Source organism: Toxotes jaculatrix, chromosome 7, assembly GCF_017976425.1.
Source record: "Toxotes jaculatrix isolate fToxJac2 chromosome 7, fToxJac2.pri, whole genome shotgun sequence".
Taxonomy (NCBI): Eukaryota; Metazoa; Chordata; class Actinopteri; family Toxotidae; genus Toxotes; species Toxotes jaculatrix.
The window spans coordinates 23,117,975-23,144,054 of record NC_054400.1 but is presented as its reverse complement, the minus strand read 5'-3'; the positions used below and the strand labels follow the sequence as shown (position 1 = coordinate 23,144,054).

Genomic DNA, 26,080 nt, shown 5'->3' with positions numbered 1-26,080 from the left:
GGAGGATGACAGTCTATGCTTTTTCTCCCCGTATACAAACACACACCAGCACACACACATGGTGCTGTGGTCAATTTTCCCTGGTAATATTCTCTCTCTCAGCAACACCCTGACAAACAACACCACCTCTAATAGCCACATAATACCACCCTCATGGTCAAGGGCACAGTGCATTGTCCTTTACGTGTGCATGTGTGTGTGAGAGACAAACTATTTGCGTGCATAAATGAGCTCGTGCGTGCTCGAGGCTGTGTTTATGGACAGCTGCATGAATTAGGATTTGTGTGTGTATGTGTGTGTATGTGTGTGCAAGAGTCAAATGAAAGGCAGTGAGAAGTGAGGATGAGATGAGTTGTTCCCGTCGGCTTAAATGAACCCATCGTCAAATCAAACGCACATTAAAATCCAAAATACTTCTGATTATAGACCAATCTAACAGACTGACTGTGGATGCACTAAAACTCACCATCAAAAAGTGTTTCATGTCACCGTCTTCCCACTCACTCTTCTCACTCTCTTACATAAATAGACACTTTCATCTTTCTCCTTAGACTGTTTATATTTCCCCCTTCCTCTGTTCATCTCTTTCATGGTTGTTGTATAGTCACCGGATTATTGTATGATCTTGCACTGAGACCTTGGCCTTTCCACTCTTCTGCTTACTTGCTTGCGATGACTGCACAAATTTTATGTAGCCTCGGGTAAAAGTGTCAGTTAAATCCCTAAAATGTAATCGAAGGCGTAATATACAGCGTAACCGTGCTCGATTTTATGCTCTGAGTAAAACCTCGGAGGAGGGTCAGTTTAATTGGACCCCTGCCCGTGCTCAACTCTTCTCCGACCCTCTCCTTTGACTGTATACAAGGACATCGGTCCTTAAGGTGCACTTAGGCACTCCTGCTTACAACAGTCTAGACTGTTTACGACCAATATTTAATTTACTGTTTAGCAGTAACGGGACAGTGGCGAACTCTGGAGGGGGGGGGGGGGCATTTTTCCCCTCTCTAAGCCTCAGTTGTAGCTCCAGCGATGCCAGTCAGTGCGCCATTAATCTGCTTTTAATTAGATAAAAGCATCTCTCGCAGAAACAGGAAGCAGCGCTCTTGTGCCTTGAACAGGGCCAAACAAAGGCTCCAACTGGCAAGTAAATCTCACTGCGCTTCCTCCTACTACCCTGGAATCATTCTTGTCTTATAATTATCACTTTGCTCCAACTGCTCAGGTTTGGGGAGATGGGGGAGGCGAATGACATGGTTAATCATCTGAAGAGCCTGATGTTGCCGGCTAATGTGGATTCCCAGCACTTTTTTAGAATCCCACCGAGCCTTGTAGGAGGAGAAACACAGATCAGGGGCACTGAGTTTTTTGGGGCTAAAGAAAGTTTAAAGAACTTGAGAAACAGTTGATCACTGGTAGTGGGTGGAAGCGCTGTTTAGGTTTATGCACTGCCACAGAGGAAGTGCTGGGAATTAGAGACGCCACACTATCCTTTGCCAAACACAGGTGGATAAATGCTGCCATGCATCAGCGCACACAAACACACACACTAATCTGCAAGGACTTCATTCTACTAATGATGTGTAGAGTAGTCACTCTCCTAGAGACCTCCTAGGAATAGCATTATTATGCAAACCTCTTTGTATTTCCAACAAAACACAAGGTGGTCCCACTTAAATAAACCTCTCGCTCCCCTCATTTGTGTTTTACTCCTCCTCGCCTTATTATCACTCCTTTTCATCACTGCCTGTGTGAAACAGCTCATGAGAGGAGGGTGTGTAGCTTTTAACATGTTGGCATACACTCTTTACACATGCCATCATACATATGCATGTACTGCGTCTATACTGTTGCAAGTTTGTGTCCCCAAATTAACAGAGGTACTGTCAAAGCTTTAAAATTTTACACACAACTGGTTTCTAGTGTCTGTTGTTCTTCATGTGTTGAAGCTAGACGTTCTTCCACCATCACCCAACCTTGCCACACACTAAGAGGACAATGAGGTCCAGTTATTTCAAATGGCATATGAGTAAGAAGCCCATTTACAACTAAAATTTCAACTTGATATTTAGATGCAAGTTAATACACTTTGTCTCCAACTTTTCCTACCACTTGATCCAAATCTGGGTTGGCTCAAAGGACGGTGGCACCTGAAGCAGTTTGTCAGCTGCCAGAAAGGATCAGAAACAGAATAATATAGTTTTGCTAGTTAGCGAACAGCCTACACATCAATGGCACAAGTTTCAAAGTCACTGCAGCCACTTTCGCCCTGCCGCTTTAAAGTGACAGTTTAATTTTAGTATCATTTTAGCTGTCATTACTGCTACGGGAAGACACTGAAAATACAGGCTACTTGCTGCTGTGGTAACAGCTGAATAGAGTTAAGATTAGAGTTAAGATTGCTTATATATCACTGAAATGATGGAGGAATTCAAACATTTTTGACATTTGGTGAAAATGCATCTCAAAAATCAGATTTCAGCCGGTCTCAAATGCTTCTTGTTTGTATTTGCCTTGACTCACAGGCATCAGTTATCTCGTGCTGCCACTTGGGGCAGCTGTTCAGAGCAGGAAACTGTTAATAGAAACAATACACACAGTTTGGGTGGAAATTCCAGTAGAGCATGATTGTATCCAATGTTTTGGCTCATGGTTTTTGTTTATATTTATTTATCCTTCATTTAACTAGGAAGTCTCCTGAGATACAATATCTTTTTTTGGTTTCTGTTTGTTTCTACCCTATTTAGCTTTGCTTCCCCATCTGAAGGTTGTGGTTGATATGGAACAGAACTATAAAACCAATTAGTCACTCCTCACACCCCGTGATACACAGGCCCTCGTTTTCTTAGAGGAGGATGGACTTCCCTCTGGACGTGACAGTGCCCTGTATGAAAAAGCTGTAGAGGCGAAGCTACACTTTGTATATTTGGCCTAAGGAACGTGTATTGCCAAGGGAAATGTAATGACTGAGGCTACAAAGTGATGGAGAGTGATATAAGGTGCCAGACAGTCTGGATCCAACCCAGAGTTTGAAGAGTGAACACTATGTGTCAAGACAGCAGAGAAGCTAAGAGTGAGAAAGTATGTGTGAATGTGTGTGAGCATGTGTCCGTGCAAGTGATACATGTTTATAGGCATGCCATTTTGCTTGTGTGCGTTCTTTGTATGTGTGACTTTCCATCTGTGTGTGTCTGAGTGTGGACGTGAGGTAGCCGGTCCTCATTCTTTGGGGTCTCACTGTGCTGCCAAATGTGACGGCAGGAAGTGAGGAAGAAGAGGAGGAGGAGGGAGAAACTGAGCTGTGTGTTTATTCTGAACAAAAGGATGAGTGATTCACCCAAGTGGTCAACCGGCTGCATGCTAGCAAGAAGTCAGCAAGGCCAGGGTTCGGCGTTCACTACCTGGGTGTTACATTCCACAGCCATATAAACAGAGCGCACCTACATGAGACCACGGCTTGGAATTTTCAATATAGAGTAAATTATTCATGATATTCAGCTTTAACTTTGGCTGTGAAGTAGATACAGAACAGGCCAGAACTTTCCCTCCCATTGGAACTGTACTACTTTGAAGCAGACTTGGCAGCAGCTAATGACGCAAAGATGCTTTATCTTGAAAAATGGATCTGCTCGAGCATATTTGCTCACTGTGGCAGGGCGTTCATTGTGCCTTTGGGCAAGACGATTGCTTTTCTTGCCGCGGCTTCCGAGCCATGGAGATATTACGGGAAAGATTAGAAGAATCAGATTTGTGCCACAGAGCCATTAAGTGAAATATTTCTCCCCCATGTGCTGCGACAACAGCAGAGACAAACAATGAAAGTGTAGCTCTGTTTTCCTTAATTCAATTGAGCCTCTGACTTTTCAGACTTCAAGAACTCAGACGCATCGGAGACAGAGATGACTCCAATAGCAAAACAGTCAGTGTTCATTATACTACAAATAGAGATCTCCAGTGGGATGATATCAAATAGGGTTATACAATGCAATACATAACAGCTTGCACTATTGTTGTTTGTCAACACTAAGACCTCTCCACAAATTAAATGCTTGGCTTGCAAGACAAAGCTGTGAGACATGTTACACAGCTGTCGTCTTGGTAAATGCTGCTGTTTTCTCAATTGCTCAATGTGTGTTTGCGAGGCGAAGGGAGCATAATAAATCTCCCAGGGATGGAGAGAGAACTTAAGTGGCAGAGAGCAAAAGAAAAGAGAATTAGTAAGTGAAGTAGAAAGAGAAATAAAGAGAGCAAGAGGGCAAGCTCATGGAAAGCACTGAGGCTTTTCAAGGCCTTTATTGCTTAGTCAGATTGCCCTTATTGTCAGATATGACTAATTAGCACTACGTAATGCAGTTGTAATCAATCTGTCTCACTGCAAACTACAAGCAGTTTGACAAAAAGATTCATCATGATGGGAATAAGTTCTGCCAGCGTTCACCCACAAGGTCGCAAATTATTTTCCCATACAAGAATATACTAGTGGGCAGTATGCTGGTCCAGAGGGAAAAGGTAAACGGCAAACAGGCTTTAGCTGATGTGGAATTTTCAAACTGACAAAGTACACAAACTATACATTAACCACAAAATAATGCTGCATAAAGGTTAGGCTGGTATTCAGTATGAACTTACTGCAGCCAAACAGGAACCTTGGGAGTGCAGCTCCATGAATGGCACGGTTGGACTGTTTGGTCCAACCGTGCCAACACTTTGGACCAAATTAAAATACAACAGGTCAACAACAGACCTTCATGGTTCCCAGAGGATGGATCCTACAGACTTTGGGGGTCTTGTGACTTTTCATTCAGCACCACGATGAGTGGTGAAAAACACTACTGAACACATTTTCAACTGTAATCTCTTTGCTGATCCCCCAGAATCATCATCTGTCCTAGTCCATAAAGGTTGGCTTGTTCATGCTATAAGCTCACTGACTGTGCATATCCTAGAAAAGTAAACTGAGAGCTTGTTCTGTGTACTGTATGTATTGTGTTCCACATCGATGGTCTTGTTCTCGTTAAACGGTTGCACACACCATTTTCTTTTTTTTTCTTTTTCTTGTTGTCCCTTATTTTTTTTAACTACTTGCCACTGAGTATGCCACTGTGTGTGTGTGTGTGTGTGTGTGCGCTGTCTGCTCGCAAGTCTGCAGCTGTCTGTGTCGGTACTGAAGTATGACCAGCGCTTTAGTCAACAAATAACCAATATGAAACTGTTTTTATAAACTGAGCTGTCTGTATGTGCATCCAGAAAGAAAGACCAGAGCCCATCTTCCTCATCTGTCAAGGTCAAATGATCCTGTCTTAGTTTCACTGGGATGTGAGCACTCATTCATTCATTCACTCATTCTCTTTGGCTGCTGGAGCTCATTGAAAACACACCCACATGCTCAGAGAGGATGTGAGACATTTTATGCTTTCCTGCATTGTGACACCTCCGTGACAATACAGTGGAGAGAGAGTAAGAAATAGCAGATGAATGGGCGGGTGGGGTGGGGGGGTGAAGAAGGCTGCATTAAAAGGTAAGGATAATTAATTTGAGGTACTGTATTTCTCTCAGGATCGCAAACAACTGCTTCTGTATCCTCTCAACCCCTTCCTCAGGTTAGAGGAAAGCCCTTCATTTTCGTTTTTTTTTTTTTTTTTACCTCTGCTCTCAGAAAACTTAGGAGAAATCTGCAGAAGTGCACACTCTCAGTCATCGCACATCACACCTTCTATCTCCCCCTCCTTCCTCTTCTCACCTGACCTTTCTCCAATCTAAAGGTTTAAGCTGTGGTTTCAATTAACTGCTGGGAAAATGCTTTATCATCTCAGGGGCTCATCGGCTCTTTAATGAAATGCGTCTTTTCACACTTCTTAATTACTTTTGTTACAGCCACCCTCTGCCTCTGTTCTGAGCAGGATGAGTAATGCACTGCTGGTAACTCTAGACTTCTCTAATGATGTGTGTTCCTGCAACAGGTCCTCTTTCTGGTGCAACTGCACAGACAAAATAACTCCATCAGTTATGGTGGACAAAGTGGCCACATAATCAGCTAGAAGGGCGAATCACAACATTAGTTTACTTAGTGAAAAGAACAGTGAATTGATGGCACTGGTGTTTGGTTTATAATGACCAGAAAAGTCAGTTTTCACGCTCCGTCTACACGTGAGTCTGTGGTTAATGCTTGTAGACAACTTTCAGTCACACGGATAATGGACTTTTACTTTGAAAACAAAGGGGTGTCAAACTGTAAAACCAGCTGTGCAAACCTCCTAAGTTCCTGCTAAAACTAAAACTACTCATTTAAGGTCAGTGAAGGGATAAGAGATGGTCATGAGCAAAGAAACCAACACTGGTCTACGGAGCATTTTCAGCTCATTGTTTTGGTTTTACGCCCTGCAACATTACTGTTCTCGTTCACACTACCACTGTCATCAACCTCACCTCCAGCCATAGCAGACAGCTGTTTTCAGAGAAAAAAAAAACACTCTCTACTGTACCTTCCCAGCACTGACACAGCAAACAGACAAAGTTAGTGAATAGCAGCTTTTAGCATTTAACAGCTAAACAGGTGTGGATTTCTCTCAGGAGAATATGGAGACTGAATACCGAATAATGAAATTTTTTGGTGGTCAGAAACACAAAGGTCTGTGTCTGCTGCGGCAACCGCGGCCTGTTTGTTCTCCAAAACAACTTTGTAAATGATAAGTCAATGTGTTTACAGCTTGTTCCTCTAGCTCCAAGTGGCCAAAAAACCAATTAAAAAAACTTTTAAGATATTCAAAACTCTAATAAAAAAAAAAACTACTAGTTTCAACCCTGAAAACATATATCAAACATTACAAAAGTGATGTGAAACTCAAAATACCCATCAGGCTCGGTTCTGTTGTCGTGCTCTCTCTCATTTTCTTTTCCTTTTTGAACACACACACACATCCACACACAAACGGTAAGATTAATCATTGCCCACTGCCAGGTCCAGCCTGGTCCCAGTGTTGACCTCTCTCTGTCTGACATCAGATCAGGGCTGGGATACACATGTAATCTCCCATATCTCTCTTAGCCATCACCACCGAATGAGAACTGCTCTCTCTCTCTCTCTCTCTCTCTCCCTCTGCAAACTCTGCACAGATGACCAGGGGATGTGGTGGCGGTGGTGGAGGGTGGAGTATGTGCCTGAACCCACACAAACACATACATTTTCATAGACAAACAAACGGCAACCAGAGGAGTCTGATGTGTCCTGAAGAGGAAAAAGTGATAAATGTGCTTTAAAAGTCACTGTGGGTTTTGCTCTGGTGATTAAGCTTATTATCCATGCATTTCACTGTTGTTATTCGCCTGTGCGTCGAGCTAATAAACGTCAAATGTGATTTGTCTGTCTGCGAGCAAGAAAATGCAGAGTGCTCTCTACAACGTGAACCCACACACACATTTTAACTGTGGATGACATTTAGGTCTATAACAATAATTGCTTTCTCTGGGTTCAAAACTCCGAAGGGTGTTGTTTGCACATTGTGTAACGTAATCGCACCACAATTGTAACCGCTATAGATCCACAGTCTCAGCATGCCAACTTGGCTTTTACCCATGAAAACCCAGTGAGTGGAAAATATTAATTATCATCCTTGGAGCTCATCTGCTTCCCTTTACTTTAGGAATGATAAAAAAAAGGCAAAATCGGCTTAACTTGGAAATGCACAGCAATTAATTGTGATCTAGTTTAACGACAGCCCACTTTGCCGTGTTAATGTGGCTAATTAACAGTCAAACAAGAAGTTGTATTGACTTTGAGTGCCTGCCACTAGACATTGATGAAGGTGCTGATGTGTAAATACCACATGGTTGTGTAACGAATCCAGACATATTCCAAAGACGGCACTAGAGAGATGGACAGCCGCACACACACACACACACACTCACACGCACACACGCACACGCACACATGCACGCACGCACACACGCACACACACACACACTTTTCCACAGAGGAAAGCATTGTACAGACTCACACCACAAGCAAATACAGATTCTATTACCATCCGGATGCACTGCAGTACGTGCTGCATACTAATTTGCTTTTATGACTGTTACAATCACCTGTCAGTGCCAAAAAGCAAAGAGAGTATGAGTGCACACACACACACAGTTAGTCACAGACTATTGATAGAAACAGAGTCTGGGGACAAAGTTATGCTCCACAAACCTCCATGTGCTGAGTTTTCCAAGTTGCCTTTGCCATATCACGATGACGATATGCTGTATGCTGTGAGATGAGTTTTAACCACGAGCATTTACACCAGGGTAGCTATGCCTAATCTTAAAATTGGCTGACCCAGTGTAAATAAGCAGGCCTTCTTTGTGGGAATATTGTAGGATCTTTGAATCAATGTGTTGGAATTTAAATCACAGAATTAGCTGAACACAAACATTCCTTTCTAGTTAATTTCTCTCTATTGTAGAAAGATTTTGTTTATTTCCAGAAACTTTTCCAGAAACTTTACTATATAATATATAACTATATAAACTATATACTGTAAACACAGGAAACAGCTAAGCTTGCTCATACTATTCACCTGGAAATGATGACTTTACTTAAAACTGATGCAAATTTTAAGTAATGGGTAAAACAAACTAATCTGTAATCATGAGCCTTGTGTACTAGTTAACGCCTTATGCAATACATTTATCAAAATTTTACTTTAAATAACATAACAGCAATAAAGCACGCATTGTTGTTAACATGCATTTATACATTTTAAATATCTGAAATACCATTTCCTAATTTTACAGCTAGTGTCGGGACAGGCTTCAAAGCTGATTCTGAATCAGCTCACTTCTACCTGGGCTGAGCAGCACCTGCTGAGTGGAGTTAAAATGTTCGTGTTGCACTATGGGTGCTCCAGGTGCAGTTCACTGGGTCAGACAGGAAGCACATTGCCTTAAGTGAATCCCTTAAAACACTGCCGTGTAAGATGGCTCCTACTCTTAATGGGTTCAGGTGAAAACATGTCAAACAGAGGAAATGGCAGCGTGTTTGACAAGAGATAACTCCCCATTTCCAGTGTTTGTGCTAAGCTAGGTTAACCAGGTGCTGGTGTTAGCTTCATATTTACCATACAAACATATTTCATATGAACCTTTAATTTTCATCAAGAAAGTTTTCCTTTACTCTGTCAATAACTCTGATAAATAAACTAACTGATCAATCATTTGGTTAATGATCAAGATGACATCTTCAAATATTTTGTTTTGTGAATCCAACAGTATAAAAATCAAAGATACTCAATTCACAATGATTTCAAACAGAGTAAATCAGCAAATCCTTAAAAGTGATGCACTAGAAGGAGAATATGTTTGGGATATCTGCTTGAAAAATGACTCAAATGATTAATCAAAATAGTGGACGATTTTCTGTCCATTGACTAATTAATGAATCAAGTCACTGTTTCAGCTCTAATCCAAATATAAAACCATATAAACCGTGATAGAAGATTTGATTCAGATCATCCTCTCCTGGGCTCAGCAGTTACCAGTAAATTAAAGCACAGTATAATGCAACAGACCAAACAACATGTCCTTTAGCTACAAACTTAACTTACAAACGTGTGTCCCAGTGCACTGTTGCAGTATTTAAGAAAAAGACAGTGAACTGATGCTCTCACAAGCTGCCAGCCACCCACTGCCACGCTGGAGGCACAAAACCATCAAACAAAGCTCAATTAACAGACCTTGTTTTCTGTCAAAGGCTCCCCATACTTCTGTTGACCAACACACCCGACCTGCCTTCAGCCAAATTAATCACTGTCTCCGCCAGCGTTGTGGTCAAATGTCTGACTCGCTGTCTTCTTTTAAACCAGGTGAGTTATTTCCAAATTTGCTCTCCTTTGTGATCTTCTCGCTCAGCGGCGAAAGTGTTAACAGAGGGATGTGTTGCTTGCCAGACGAGTGCCTACCTTTTGACGGCTCTGTGCGCTTGGGCAGATCCAATGTGTCGTAGTTTTTGTCGTTCTCACCATTTTTTCTGCCTGGGTAGGGGAGAGAGGAGAGAAGACCATGTCAGTGTCACATCCTGAGACAACTAAATCGTAAAAGACAATGTCGTAGATGCCGGGGTTAGACAGATATGGGTTTTGAAGGCTGATGTCGTTATCTTTGGATCATAACTGTATTTTTTATGGTAAAAGAGCATCTCAGAATGTATTAACACCACCACTAAAACTATATATAGATGGTTTATAGCTGATCAGGGTGAAGTAGATTTTAATGGGGGTTGTACAAAATTACACTCTGAGGGTAGATTTGCATATCGGTCTAATCCAGGTCTACACTACACCAGCACCAACGATGAAGCATGAATGTTTGCATGTACACGCGACACAGAAAACTAGAAGCGTGATATGTTCAAACACACACATACTGATACAGTCTGCTGCCCTGGCTTTCATACACCACTGTTTTCATAGGGATGAATTAGCATTATATTACAAAAACATACTGTCTGAATGCAAGACTGCACACAAACATATAAATGCACACACTCTATTTCCAAGGTCACACATTTCTCATGTAACAGCAGCACTTCCTGGGAGGCAAAACACCTTGAATAATGCAGTGGCAGGGGGTAAATAGATGGGGTGGAGGTGGGGTGACAGCAGCACAACCAGCTAATGGTCATCTCACATGCACATGGACATGCCCATGGGACAGTAAAGAGATACAGAGACAAACAGGCCTCAAAAGGACGGAAGTGAAATTTACAGCCATTGGAGCTGGGGTAAGAATAAGTTACCCCCACTTCCCTTCAGGAAACAGGCTCAGACATTTAAGTTGCCTAAATCAAGATTAGAGAATAAATTGTTTTCTGATGATAAAGATATCAACTAGTTAGTCCTGTCCTCCTGTGAAATGATATATAATGTATCAATATTACATTAATAATGGTAAAAAACCTGCTTTCAGATAGAGAGCAGATACCACCCTCACGCACAAGCTTGCTACTACAGCTCGCTGTGAGACTGTGACAACCAAACAAAAACTGTACAGGACCTAGCTGTACTGGTAAAACATTTTAATGCAAAAAAAAAAGTTGGATAAGGGGAACATCCAGCCCCAGTTGGGTACAGGTGCAAGACAAAAAAAGCAAACAAAGGAAAGGGAGGGGCTGTGCACACACATTCCATTTTTCCATGTGGGGACAACCTGGACAAGCATAAAGGCTGGAAGAATGGAGCCAGGGGGGAAACAGCTACTCTGGCTCTGTCCAAAGGTAAACAAAAGTGTGTGCACAGTTCACAGCTGTCCTCTGGGCTTCAGAAAACTGTGTCTACCACTTCCACTCTTTAGAGAAGTTAAGCTAACTGAACTCCGGCTCAAGCTTCATCAGCAGCACACAGACATTAAGAGTGAATCTTCTCATCTAACTCTAACTCCTGACAAGAACGTGAAGAACTGTATTTTCCAACATGTCAAACTGTTTTACTTAAGGACCTCTCCAACTAGTGAAGAACTTTTTCTTGGGTATAACAATCACAGTTTTTGCTGGGAAACCTCCAAATTTTAAGGATAGTGGACCGTGGCACCAAATCTTGAATGTTGACAGACACACACACACACACACACACACACACACACACACACACACACACACACACACACACACACACACACACACACACACACACACATACACGCATACACGCACACACACACACACTAACAGGGCCTGCAGCAGAGCTTGACATTGTGCTTGATGACACAAAGGGATCAGAGATGTTGGATACAGTCAGTAGCAGTTTGTCATAACTGTTTGGGATTAGTTTTATCTTGAGTCTTAAGGCTGGACACCTCAGTTTAAACATAGACTCAGACCAAAGACAATCTGGGGGAAAATTTCAGGTTTTAATTTCTATTACAGCATCTTTGATCCATCTGATTAGTCAAGCTCTACTTACATCATGATAAAAACCAATGACTTACCTGTTTCACCAAGTACTCCCTTTACCTTTCAACTGTTTTAGAAGACCAGGGAATGACTAACTCTAACAAACTGTGACGACTGGGATGGGTGGAGGCTATAAGTGCTATGATGGATAGGTGACTACAGTGAAGGAATGTATGTGGAATGAGTGAAACACCCCAATTTTCTGAAGTCCTTGGAAGTTTCTCAGGTTTTTGGATGACACCCAAACCTACTTCTAACAATGTTCTACAGCAAGAGGAAAGTAAGAGGAAGAGAGGAGAGGGGGGAGGATGAAAAGGGGGAGGATAGCTGAAGTGAGAAGGGTTGAAGGGGGGGCACTCACCTTGATTAAACCATTCCTCTATAGTTAGCCAACGAAGCAGCGGCAATGCAAAAAAAAAAAAAACACAAAGCAGGGAGAAGAGAGAAGAGGCATGGTGAAAAAGATGTGTGTGCGTGTGTCAAGAAGCTGTGCAATACATGTTAACAGTTTTCCACAAAAGGAGTCATCTTTTACTGAATAGGGAGAGTGAAAGAGTGGAGGGAAAGGAGAAAAGGGGCCATCATAGTAAAAAGAAAGAGAGCGCAAAGAGGGAAAAAGTAAGGAGGACTTTTGAGATTGAAAAGAGGCAAGATAGGAAGCCATTAGCAGTTCACTGGTGTTCTCTGGGCAGGATGTTCAAACAGTTGGCGTCAGTGGGATGGCTTTTTAGAGAGAACAGGAGAGGGAGAAAGAAAGAGTCAAATAGCCAGAAAAGATGTGAAAACCTGCTGGCAAGAGAGACAGAAAGAAAAGAATGAAAAAGAAGGAATAAGTGAAAGACTAGACAAGAAAGGATTTAGCTTCTGCTGTCAGGGAGGAGGGCAGGACAGAGAGGAACAGTGAAACATATACATAAAAACAGCACAAACTGCCAGCCTTTGTATAAGTGCTTCATTAAAATTGCTGTGTGGGAAGAAGAGAAATGGGCTCAAAGTCGTGGAAATAACTGCCAAGAATCAGACTGTTTATAAGCTAAAACAAAGCATGAGCTGCTAAGCACGTGTTGATCATAATGTCATGCTTCATACTGAAAGTGACATTAACTTGAAGAGGAAGCCTACTTAAGGTAACAAATTACCAACCATATTGCTGACAGTGCTGCTTAACTACCTGCCTCCATGCTCCTTTACAGCTGTTTAATGTTTCTGTACCTGAGCCTCTTTCCTCAAAGAATACCTTCAGGGTCTGCAGCAGTTAAACACATCTCATTATTCAGTGTGTGCGTGTGTGTGTGTGTACATGTATGAAAGTATTCATGTGGGTAATTGAGCTCTTTACAAATCTGTATACACGTAAGCCTCCGTGTTGTCCTGACCCCTGAACCAAAGGATTCTCCAATGAGTCGTTAGATGTCAGGGGTCACTGGCTGGTAGTCACACCTCATTGGCTGACTGATTAATGGCAGCCATTATTGTTGTACAGCAGGGAGATAGCAGTGTCGTTTAGCTAACAGCCTCGAAGAGCGCTGATTAAGACGTTGCTAACAACATATAGGTACAAGGCACATCTGTTAAGCAGAGTCAGTAACAACAAAAAAACCTACTGATGCAGCAGACAGCAGCATGATAGACGTCCATAATAAAAGTCTTTTAAATCAACATAGTCTTGTATTGAATGTGAAAGGTTATAGTTACACAGTAAACTGTCTTATGTACTATTATTATGAATTATCCTCTTTTTTTCAGTGTTAATTTACACCTATAGAAATTTCACTGGCTTTGATTATGATGTTTAAGTGAGTCTGTGTCTCTGTGTGTGATGCATGTACGTACAGTTTTATGTGTTTTGATTCCTGTTTACAAACCAGCTATCACCTCAAGACAATACAGGTGATGTTGAAAAGCTGCAGCTGATGAAATTGTGTCAAAACTGAAGCGATGACACTTTAAAAATTGTAATCAAATGTTTGTTTTCCGTCTGAATCACTAAAACATCATGCAGTTAAGTTGATTCGGTGAATGATGCATGAATACACCATTCATTTGAAACTTGAGAATTTCATTTTCGACATCCATCCATCCATATTTCACAAATTTTTACATCTTGTAGATTTCGTTAAAAATGAGAAAGCAAAAGGTGAGAACAGTAATTAGGACTATGAAAACACTACATGTATCTCCTACCAACCATTTTAGCAAAAATGTGTCATAAGGAACTTTCATTGCAAGGAACTTGTCTAATTGGTCCTAAGTTGCCTGTTATGCAATAAAAATCACAGTAATTTCTCATACAGTGTCTTCTTCTTAATTTTGCAAGAGCAGGTGTTTTATCGAAGAAGCAGAAATTTCATTTCGGAGTTCCTCAGATTTATGACAATAATTAGTGGTGATCCTGTTTTTTTATCTGTCTCCCTCTTTCCTCATTCTCACCTTTGGCCTTCTTGCCACCGAAGCAGCCAGCGTCATCCTTCTTCTTCCTCTGTGGTCCTGCTGAGCCGGGGGCCTGTAGCCCTGATGGGTCCTGGAACTTTTCTGCCCCTGGAACCTCTTTGTGGACGTGGTAGGACAAGTTCCTCATAATACAAACACAGTTCTCCACAGACTAGGTGGAAAGAGAAGCAGAGACGTTATCAGATATAAGTGCACCTGTGTGGTGTTTCCTGTGCAAAAGACTGAGAATAGGGGCCATGTACTATAGAACCATAAGTAACTAATATTTGTTTAAGCGGATGAGTCAGAGGTTGTCCTACCTTATTGTCCATGTCTTTCTTCCCTACAGCTGATTGGAGAGCGTGCAGCAGTGCGTCCACCAACCCCTCACATTCCCTCAGTCTGCGGCGAGCCTCTGCTCCGTCTGAGCTCACATTTCTACAGGACAAAGTCAGACACACACAACACACGGTCAGAGAGCATGACAGAGGCATGTAAAGCAACATCAAGTGGACATTACTACACTGTTGATTAGACGATACAAGAGCTGCTCTCAATTTGCTCTTCTGCAATTTCTGTGGCAGATCATTGTAATTTTACAAAATCCTGTTGAACTGTACAACCTGTATTCTGCAAGGATAATAAGGATTCTTCTTCTCTTCTTCTTTTAGGAAAACTGCAAGGGGAGCTTTTTATTATTTAAAGTCTTTATTGATATTTTTAATTGCCGTTGGTAAAGTTTCAACCTAAATTTCCTAAATTTAAACACTTTTTTCACATAAATATCCCAAAATCTGAAAAACGGCTGATGCAAGAGGTAGCTCACTGTAATTCTCCATTTGCCATTAGTATTACAAGGATTCCTAGAACTATTTTTGTGATTACAACTACTATTACTACTACTTCATGCATAGTGGCAAGGAATTTTAAGTTCTGTCATCAAGTTTTGTCATTACAATCATAAAAATATGGCAATTAAATTAAATCAGGAACAGGGTATAAAAACCAATCAAACATAAAGACGTCGACATCTAACTTTTCCTTAATTAGCATCACACATTAGCATCCTCTCAGGTTTAGTGATTCCCATGGGGAACAAGTGTAATATGGTAAGTGCATAGACTAGTTGACAAAGGCCAGATATCTGTCTAAACCCATCATGTAATTTTGTAGGTTTGCATGTGACCCATGGCCTGTATCCTCTCCGCCTGCTTCAAAAGTACAATGTAAGAAATCCCGACTGCTTTAGAAATAATCTTAAGAAAATGATGAATATAAATTTCATTTTTGGTACAAAGGGAAATGCCATTCCTGTTACATCAGCCAGCGCCCTGAGCACAGCTCTTATACAGTAAGAGCGTAGCGAGCTGGTGCAGTCTTAGTGTGGCTGTCTGACTGACTGTGAAAGGCAAGGCTTTAAAGAGGGTTAAGGGATAGCTGGGGCTCCCCGCTCCTCTCCAGGGACTTCATTTATGAAGGCTTCCAACCCACATAATCCCATTACCCGACCCCCAGTTAGTCCTGTGGAAGAGTGGCAGCCTTGCGGAGGTAAGCAGAGTTAGATTGCTTTATAGTGCTGTGTGGACTGAAACACATATCACATCCAACACTGCTACACAGGTGGATGCTTTACTTTAACAACAAAAGGACATAACTGCAAAGCCATACTGTACTGTATCTAAATGATTGTAGAGTCTTCCTTATGTGTTTACTACTTATTAATTTACAAGTAAGAGTGGACATACATGTCCAACTACTGACCTACACAATGAGTATACACACACAGAAACACATCACCTGCCTAACACCTAGTCATCGTATTGGCCACTGTATGAGTATTTCTGCCATTCATCTATGGAGTGGAGACTCACATAACCAACCTGCAACTTGTGCTAATTAAAACTAATATTTGGTAGAGACCAGGCAGACAGCACCGGCCATCTGGACCCACTCATAAACCAAAGTCATCCATCTTCAGCTGTCAGAAAACGGTCACCACCTTCCCTGTAAACGGATCCAGAGAAGTGTCCGTCTTGGATTTATTTGACAGGAGTGTGTTTGGGAGCAGACAGACAGAAGCGTTTTATTGTCAGCTGTTTCATTTCCAGGAGTCTTTCAGGGAGCAGTTGTCTTGGTGGAAGGGTTTATGGACGGTGCATCTGTCAGTGGAGACAGAGTGAGAAGACCCTGTTGTCTTTGCATGGGTTATCTGGTGCTGTAATATTTTTAGTGGGGGTTAAGTTCTATAGGTACTGCTGATTATTGATCCACCGACAGTGTACCATCTGTTGTTGTTGTTATACTGCATTTCCTCTCCAGGTGAGTAATCTACTAATGGCATCAAACATCAAGAGTTGAGCTGTAAGCATTTGCTTTTAAGCTTATTACATCAGGTCCAATTATATCTATCAAGCATTTGGAAAAGAAGCCAGCTGTATTATGTTATGTGGATGTGCAGATTAGTATAAAAACATTTGTGCAAATTGGTTAAATGTGATTCTTTAATTGAGTATTAAAGTAAACAAACACACTCACAGGGACATCATGCATTCATTATGTATAATATAGTGCTCATAGCAGTGGTGCCAAAGAAGATCTGGAGCTTACTTGGCTTACCATGGCTGCATCTGATAGATTTCCCTGCAGTTGAGGCCTTCAGGTGTCAGGAGGTGCAATCTGATTTTAGTTCTTTTGATCAGCCCAGGTTGGTCTGTGTTTACAGTGACAACCTATCATCCCCGAAGACCATCAACCATGAGGTCTAATGCCATCAATCCTAACTACAGTATGACTGCAAAGGTAACAGGGTTTTTAGTCATGCTGCTAGCATTTAGCGCTAAGAAGCACACCAGTATTGTAAGTATTTCAGGGTCTCCAGTTATTGAGCCATTTAAAAAAAAATGGTTCACCTCACATTTTTGTCTTTCTTTGATTACAGATTGTTTTTCTGCCTATGACATCACTGTCACAATTACGTTTACTTTAATATTCTGACAGTCAAAGAATAAAATAACAAAATACCAAAACACAATGACACTGCAGTTGTAAGAGAAACAAGGACATTTTCTTTTCTGTGACAACCGACTGCAGAGACGACAGATTTCCTTGAAAGTACAAGGTCTTTCATTATTAACGAGGGAATAGTTAACTCTGTGAAAAAAAGTTTTTTTTTGGACAATTCTCAGTATTCAGTGCTTGTGCCGTTCTGTCTCATTCACAACCACTTTTGGTGGCATTACAAAAATCAGAAAAATTTGGCCATTTTCTGGTCTCATTATTTCTGCACCAGCGATGGCAGTGAGGTGCATTTTTTCTATAAGAGGCTAAAGGAATAAGTGGGTGTGCATTCAGAGGTCCATCTGTATCAGGCCGTCACAGTGGGCTGGATGTGTCTATAGTGTGTCTGCTTTATCAGATGAAGTGTGGGTGTGAAGGTCACTCAGAGTCATGTGGCCATCAGAGGACAATACAGCAGCTGGGAGGAATTGACTGGAACAGGACTGATGGAGACTGATGGAGATGGATGGAGACACGGCTGACCTCTGCTATCGCCCTGCAAGGTCAACGGCAGCACTGAAAGACCATATGTGTACCCTCGGGGTGGGTGTTCTTAAGGCTTTATTGATACTGATTCCATTTCTGATTCAGCTTCTTTACTTATTCTTGTTCAGATCCTTCTCATGTTATCTGAGTGAAAAAAGAAAAACAGTGCACTGACAGCCAAGTCCACTTTTAACTTCATTATTAGCTTTTCATTGTTTGTGAAGTGGAGTTATTTTGAAATGTGTGTTTTTCAAATACATGTTGAGATATTTCACTGGAATAATGAAAACTTTAACCTGCTGGTAGCACTATAAGAAAAGTCAGGGGATCACACAGTAATTATGATTCATCCTGTGGGAAATCTGGACATTTGAGCCAAAATGACAGAATAAGCAACACTGCCTTTCCTCGAGACATACTGCTAATGAAGCTAAAAAGACCAATCTAAAGCCTCTCTTTGTTGCCATACACAAGTGAATGAGTGTTTACTGTCTTACATTTGTTTTTACTTGAGTTGGATGTCCTAACATTATGTGATTCTGGAAATTTATAGCCATTAATGGGGGGGGCATTCTCATACCTAGTTCGAGGAAATGATTCCTTCTTTTCACATTAAATTGTTTTTGAGCTATAATTACACATCCCTGAATTATTCTTGCCTTTTGTTATAATGCTTTACAGCAGTAAATCTTAACTCTGATCTGATGTGTCTGACATAATTATGAACACTACACATGAGCAGCACTGATGCACACAGAAACCCAGAAGCTGATATTGGAATGAAAAAAAAAACATCTACTCCTTTTACTGGGACCAATTCAAAACAAGCTCTTGATACCCAACCCAGGTGCTCACCTCCACCCTCAACACACACACACACACACACATACTGTTTCCCCTTCACTGAGCCCACAGGGTAAACACTGTAAATAACCTGGCCCCATATCGACAGAGGAGACCATTATAATAAAACTATCCCAGCTTTATTGAGGTGTAAGCTTCGTTTCTGTCGGCACAAGTAAACAGATTCTCCCTGGCATCAGCGCTTTCTCCCCAGCGCACAAACCCTGCGTCTAAGCAACTGCGGGCTTGGTTACAGTTACCATGGAGACGTATTCTCGTCAGCAGTGCCTGCATCGAGGGTCGAGGGAATGACAGCGACGGGGAGATATTGTGATATGTGACAGCAATGAGATATGTGGCATCGGGGTGAGGAGGTTTGGATATAGTGTTTGGGAAAAAGAAAGACAGGGAATATGACAGGTAATGAAAGAAATCATGAGAAAGACAAGGAGAGAGAGAAAGAGGCAGAGAGAGCAGGTTTCCCACTGTGGCCCTGATTGTAAATTTCCATGACTTCTCTATGACTTTCCTCAGCTCAGTCTGAGCACTTTCATTTATTCCCTCTTGCTTCGTTAATGCGTCTCTTCAACTCAGCAGAAAATATTCTAAAATTACAACCAAGTTTCCACACTTTCTGCAGTCCGAGAAAACTAGCTGGAAACCATCTAATGTGATGCAAAAATGTGTGAAACACACTCTGGTACTTTCTGTCTGAGCTGGATTTGGATGTTATATTGATCTGGATCTCAACCAATGTCTACGGCAGGAGAAGTTCTTCCCTGGATTACAGTCTAGACAGGCCTGGCTGGCCAGGCGTGAGGCGTGATAACCCACATACACACTCCGCGTCTTACACTTTACTACAGTCTGTCATTCTGAGTTGAAGCCAAAATGACAAATTCAGCGAGGAAGGTAGAAGCGAAGAGATACTTGGAAGGGGAAAACTACTTGGAAATTAATAACAGGAATTCAAGAACGTTGCACTCAAGTTGTCATCCTCAGCTGGTGGCAGCATTTAAAAGAAAGAGGCCGACAGGATGTTTGGCTGAGGTTTTGCAGTTTTTGAGGTGAACTAAATTTTTGCCTGACACTTACATTGCCTTCAATTTGAATATTAGGTATTCAGCTGATGCTGTTTTCCACAAAACGTATGGAAAATGAGTGCATCATTTTGAAAACAGTGACGCTTTTAGACACATTATGAAACAATTGTTTTTATTACCAATTAACCTGCCAATTATTTTCTTTCATTCGTGAATTAATCGTAAAAGCCCCAAAGAATTTCCTAAAACCCAAGCTCACATCTCCTGATTGTTTTGTCAGACCAACAGTTTTAACAGTTTTTACTCTCATGTGTAACAGACAGACTGTAGGGAATGATTGTTATTTTTGCATGTAATGACTTTAAATAATTACTACTGAAAAATTAAGCAATTAATCGATTATCAAAATTGCTGATGATTCATTTTCTGTTGGTAAACTGTTTTATATGAATTAATCGACTGATCCTTTGAGTTCTACTGGAACCACTCAGTGTTTTCACACAGTGATGTACTGAACAGTGCACTCAGTGCATTTGCACTACCCAGCAGACTGTGGCCAGCACCACTTTAAACAGTGCAAAAGCCCACAGCAACTTTCAAACCAAGGCCACTGCAAAGTGACATAATGGCTTTATGGCTGTATGTTTGTTTGGTTAAACAAACTCAATCTTGATATTTTGTGCACCACATATTTTCTTTGGAACTAATCTTCCTTGGTTTGTTGTAGTTTGGTCATCTATTCTGCAGCCAAACAATCATCATGTAGATATCAGAGATACGCAGTGTGATCATCCAGGCCTGAACAACTGTTATGTCCTGTTTCACAGCATGTGTATGCACGGGCTTTAGGTAAGGGTACATTCCAGCTATTCTCTCAGACTGGAGTCCCTCAGGACTAAAGCTGACCTCCACTTTTTAAAATAAATTGAGCAGAAAGGGTCAGATGAAAAGCTGTGTGAGTCACACCACTTTAAACTGTGAGGTATGGTGATGTGGAAATGGAAGAGGTAACACCATTTTGGATGACTGACCTCAGAACAGCTCAAGGTTTCGGATTCAGTCGTTGAAAACAGTTAAAGCAGAGGAGTGTGACTCAATCATTCCAGGTTCAGGGATGAGGATGACTGTAGTTCACGCAGGGGTTAATGACAAAGTGTTAATGTTTTTCATCCCAGTTAATGTGTGCATGTTGCCTTAGCTACATAAAGAAGTGTACAATGGTAAAATAGTAAACAAACACACTGACTTGTTGTCACGAGTCAATGATTTGCACTGTGGGCTCAATTTACCTTCACTCAGCCTTAACAAGCTTGAGACAAACTTCATTTGTGTGATTATTTAACTGTAATTTGTTTAGTTTGCAGCTAATGCTGCTCATTTGCCTGAGGGAGCAGTGGTAACACAGTTACACAGCCCAGATTTACTGGTACTGACGTCATCTTACTCACTATGCTGTTGTTGTGCCTTTAACTGAAGTGTGTACAGAACTTTGGTCAAATCCAGTTGTTTTTAACCTACTATATAAATTTGGTTAAATTATTGATATTAGAATGAAAAAGGAAACCACACAGAAACATCCCCAAAGCACAATAGATCACTGTATCATACCTTATGTGGTCAAAAGTGAGGGCATGTCATAAATAGTTTTATGTTTTCCTAAAGTCACTCAGCAATCCCACTGCAGACAGACATCAAACACCCTTTACATACAAACAGATACCGTGACAGGAAGAGCACAGCATCTGCCATATAATAAATTCTCTTTGTACCCAAAGAACGTAAATCTGACCCTGACTCAGGGTCAACAAGTGCACATATGTAGTCTCGTATATGTCACACCTGTCCCCAGCTACAACTGGTATCGTAGTGAAAACAATCTTTAAAGGGCCTGGGAGTGTTTAGGGTTTCCCCTATAAAATTCAGGATGATCTCTGTCCACATGTTGTAAACCTGAATAAACTTTAACCTGAATAAATCCGCCATCTGTCCCCACAGTTTAGCCTAATATCTATCTGTGTCCTTTTGGATTTAATATTAGTATTGTCCAAAAGCCTTCCATTTGCCTGAGTTCCAACAGAGAGCTCCAGGCTTTCATCCATTTCATCTGGCAGCCAAGAAGGTTTTTTTTATTTTAGTATCTGATATTCTTGTTTAAATTGATAATTTGTTTGCTTTCCTTTTGGTGCAGTTCCCACTTTCTTCAGTCCAGTTCAATTGTATTTATGTAGCACCAAATCATTACATCAATACTTTATCTCAAGGCACCCAAGAGCCTGTGAGCCTCAGGTAAAATATTCAAATTGTTTATTTTATTGATTCATTTGTCTATCCTAAATCCTAAATCCTCAGTCAATTAGTCAATGGAGTCTTGAACTGAAACCAGGTGTATTCAAATTCTTGTTAAACTAAGCAACTTGTAAAATCTATCTGGTGTTTCAACTTTTCCTTGACTGTAATACATCCCTCAAACCAATGACTCAATACATGAATAATTTAATGAGTAAAGAAATGTCTAATCAAACAATGTGAATAATCTACATCATGTGGGTGATGGAAAACAATGATTTGAATTATGAATGAACTTTGGGCTAAACCAACCTGAGGCAGCCGGAGGTGTTCTTGAAGACGGTGGTCCACTCGGCGTCACGGGGCTTTGAGTCCTCGTTGGGCTCATGCTCCCAACCTGAATGGGGGATAATGACCTCGTTGGTCATAGTCTGCAGGCCGTGGTTGATGATCACCATCTTCAGGGGTTCATAGGACGACAGATTCCACAGGGTTCCTGTAGGGAAACAGAGGAGGAAGGAGAATAAAAGAGAAGTTAAGAGTCAGATAAAGACAACAATGATAAAAGGAAAGAAATAGGTAGGAATGACGAGGAAAGGGGAGTGAGAAAAAAATGACGAAATAAAGGGATGTTGATGTAATATATATTGACAGCTGTATAGCAGCCAAACACACTGCAGTAGAGACTTTAAGACTCCAATCAAATCCACATTTGGATGGCCAGTAAACCATATTTGAAAAAAAGATAATGGAGCAAAATTGGCTGTTCATTAGCCAGTCACGATATCAAGTAGACATATTGAACTGTATTAAAAAAATCAGCTTTTATTACTCTCCTATGGGAGTTAGGCTGAGTACCACTATGTTGTAATCAATACTGAGTTTATACCATCGCTGTGATACCTCTATGCAGATCTCATAATATTGCTGTAGGAACATCACGGTTACATTAAACTCATGATGCTTTGTGTTGTAGAGTTATAGTCTGTAGATACTGTGTGTATATAGGATCAATGTAAATGAACTATTTTAGCCTCTCTAAAACAACACACTCTCTTCTCCTCCAAACAATCCAGACGTCTTCCATATACCTGTGCGTCTCTGTAACAGGCAGCCTATTTTATACTTGTGCGAAAAAAGGTAAATCAAACTGAGCTGGGTATGTGCATCCTGAGGTTTCACAAAAAGAGAGCCAGGCATGCAGACAAAGCAGAGAGGAAGCCATTTTTGGCACCAAAGCCTGGTAGACAACCCAAACAAAAATAAAATGCTGTGTTAAAGCATCAGCATCAGATGATCAGACACATGGAAGCTGTGGAGGCAGCTGCTGGCACAGATCATCTATGGGCTGGTTTCCTGCAGGGAGATACAAGTTTTGGGATTCATATGATTAATCTTTGTGTTTACATTTCTATTTAGTTAATATTTAGTTCCTTATCATGATCATTTTGGGGGATGTAAACAGGAAGTATAATGTTACCATGGATTCTTTAAAAAGTTGTGCTGTGGGCTATAACTTTGGGGGGGGGGGGGGGGGGGGGGGGTATTTGTTCAAAAAGTGGCAAACTGGCACTGGCAGCTATCACTGAATTACTCTCTTCCTGAAGAAAACTTAAAAATGTGATGACTCTCAGGCAACTTTATAAGCAGCGTCTTTTTTCCTACGACTTTATGCGGATTTATGGATGTTCACTGCTCATTGACATCAGAGTCGATTATATCATCGGAAAGTGTCCCACCAAATTGAAAAACGTGTATAATATCTGTGTGCTCAGATTTAAGTTATAACTCAGAGAGTATGATTTTTGAGGCAGATGGTAGAAATTGGCTGCTTTTTTATGAAAGCAACTTAACTGCCTTCATGAGCTGTGTGTCCCAGCCTCTACTGCTGCCTGTAACTGCAAAACAGCAGGACAAACTGCAATCATTTTCCAGTGTTTTTAGAACAGCATCATACTCCTTCACCTCTTGCGGCCTCTTTGCTTCACGTCTCTCCCTCCATGCTTTCATTCTACCCTCCCATGCTCCCCCCCTGGGGAGGCACGCCTGTTTGAAAACCCTTGGTCCAAAGTAACAACAACCGGGAGCTAGGGCATTACAATTATCCACACACACGTTCACACAGGCACACACACACAAGGACACATGCACTGTGCATATTATAGAAATGCACTTGTGGACACACATGTACAGACACCCACAGTCTGTGATTCCCTCATGCCCCACAATAACAGACCATTAGCAGAGCAGTGAAACTGTCATACTTCCTCGCCCCATTCTTTACAACGCTTTCTGTACATTTTCCAGACGGTCAGTGTTTCCTCTGTTAAATCATGCTCTCTGCACACAGGAAAAAAAAATCTCAGCAGACAGGCCTGTGCTAAAAATAACTCCAGTCCTTCTGGTGTGGTTGTGCCTGGAGAAAACTGGATTCCTATGCTAAGAAATAAAAATAAAAAAAACTCATTAGACTAATCCACATCCTGTGTTATATTTGAAGACTGAATGCAGTTTATCACCTCTGCTCTCTCTCCATCACATCTCGGTAGTAACTGAAACTAAACTAAGCAGAAACACTGCACCTCCATTTGCTCTGTGTTTACACTTGGTGACTGGACCGGCTTCCTGTGCGTCAGAGACTACCAGGCTACCAGTATCTCACTGGGAAGCTATTAGATGTGTAAGCTGAGGTGTGGCTGCACTCTAGGCTACATTCACACACAAATCCAAGGTGTGATGCAGGATATTGAACACACTCTAAAGCCTTGGGGCAACTTTGTATAATCCAGTGTGCTTAACAGATCATGTTGACATTGAAAGTGCTTAGTGCAGGGACAGATTTAAGATTTTGGACAGTGTGGTTGATCTGTTGTAATATTACTGTAATATTAAATTCTTGTATTCCTTATAGACCATTACAGACTCAAGTCCTGACTTGATATATGCAAAACATCAATAACATCACACCTTACCTCAAACTACCTAAACACTACTTGATCCTTGAGCTTGTTGGGTACAGAACATGTCCAGAGACTGAACAAAACACTGCCTGAAAGACTGCTTTCAGAGCAAAATGTCCCCAAAGCCCAAAACAACCACTGTTCAGGTAATTACACTGTTGAATGAAGGCTGGTTTCATTTTGTGCTTTGTGCATTTACTGTAAATTTCACATCTCTACAAATTCAAAATTGATTTCTTTTTTTCTTTTTTACAAGCACTTTCATGGTACGTTAAACTTGGACAAAAACACGCTGAGATGTTATTTAAAGATTCAGATGCTCTTCCATCTGCATAACTGAAGATCTGACTGAATAAATTACACCAGTTTTATTTTCTAAGTTGAAGTTTCTTTTTCTGCCAGATATCTGTCTGTCTCTCTGTGTGTTTGTCTGTTTCTTGCTACGCTACCTTTATGTGCCGCTTTTGATTTCCTGTCTCCAATTTTTGCACATTTAAGTGTTTTTGGTTGAAAATAATAAAGCAGATCCTGTAAGTGTTACTCCAGACATCTCTCTCCATTAAATGGAGGTTTGCTCTCTGTTTGTGTTCAAAAGAGCAAAGAATCCATTTTAAAAATGGCCCTTTTATAACTATATAATTTAGCACTGTGGTATTCTTTTATGATTTTCATCCTTCATAGTTTAGTTTTTAGTAAAACATCCGCTCCATCTATGGTGCATACTTCCTCCACTCTCCTTTTTTCTTTTTCACAGGGTCAATTTTCTCATTTATTCCAACCAAATGCCTGAGAGCGAATCAGAGTATCAGCATCCACGCATGAATCGCATTAACTACAAATGTGCTCTTGTGGTGGTGTGTACTCTGGTATGATGACAGCTAGCTAACATTCATGCCTGCCCGCCAGGCTGACAGCTTGATTACCCCCACTGTTGTGTCATTAGCATCAGTTTTAGATGTGACAAGCAACATCCAACATGTAGTCAACACACGAGGAGGCAGTTAGCAGTGTGAGCTTATGCAAGACAAGCAGTGCATAAAGAAAACTTCTGA

The 26,080-nt window shown here is 41.1% G+C and overlaps 1 protein-coding gene across 4 annotated transcripts in view; it reads right to left on the bottom strand.

Moving 5' to 3' along the window:
- arvcfb (ARVCF delta catenin family member b) overlaps positions 1–26,080 on the bottom strand; it is a 104,835-nt gene that overhangs the window by 26,203 nt on the left and 52,552 nt on the right. For all 4 annotated transcript variants that reach the window (XM_041042990.1, XM_041042991.1, XM_041042993.1 and 1 more), the window contains 4 exons: positions 22,381–22,564; positions 14,674–14,791; positions 14,354–14,525; positions 9,936–10,007 (listed from right to left, as the gene is read on the bottom strand). In XM_041042990.1, the coding sequence (XP_040898924.1) occupies positions 9,936–10,007; positions 14,354–14,525; positions 14,674–14,791; positions 22,381–22,564 (546 nt within the window). The remainder of the gene's footprint in view (positions 1–9,935; positions 10,008–14,353; positions 14,526–14,673; positions 14,792–22,380; positions 22,565–26,080) is intronic.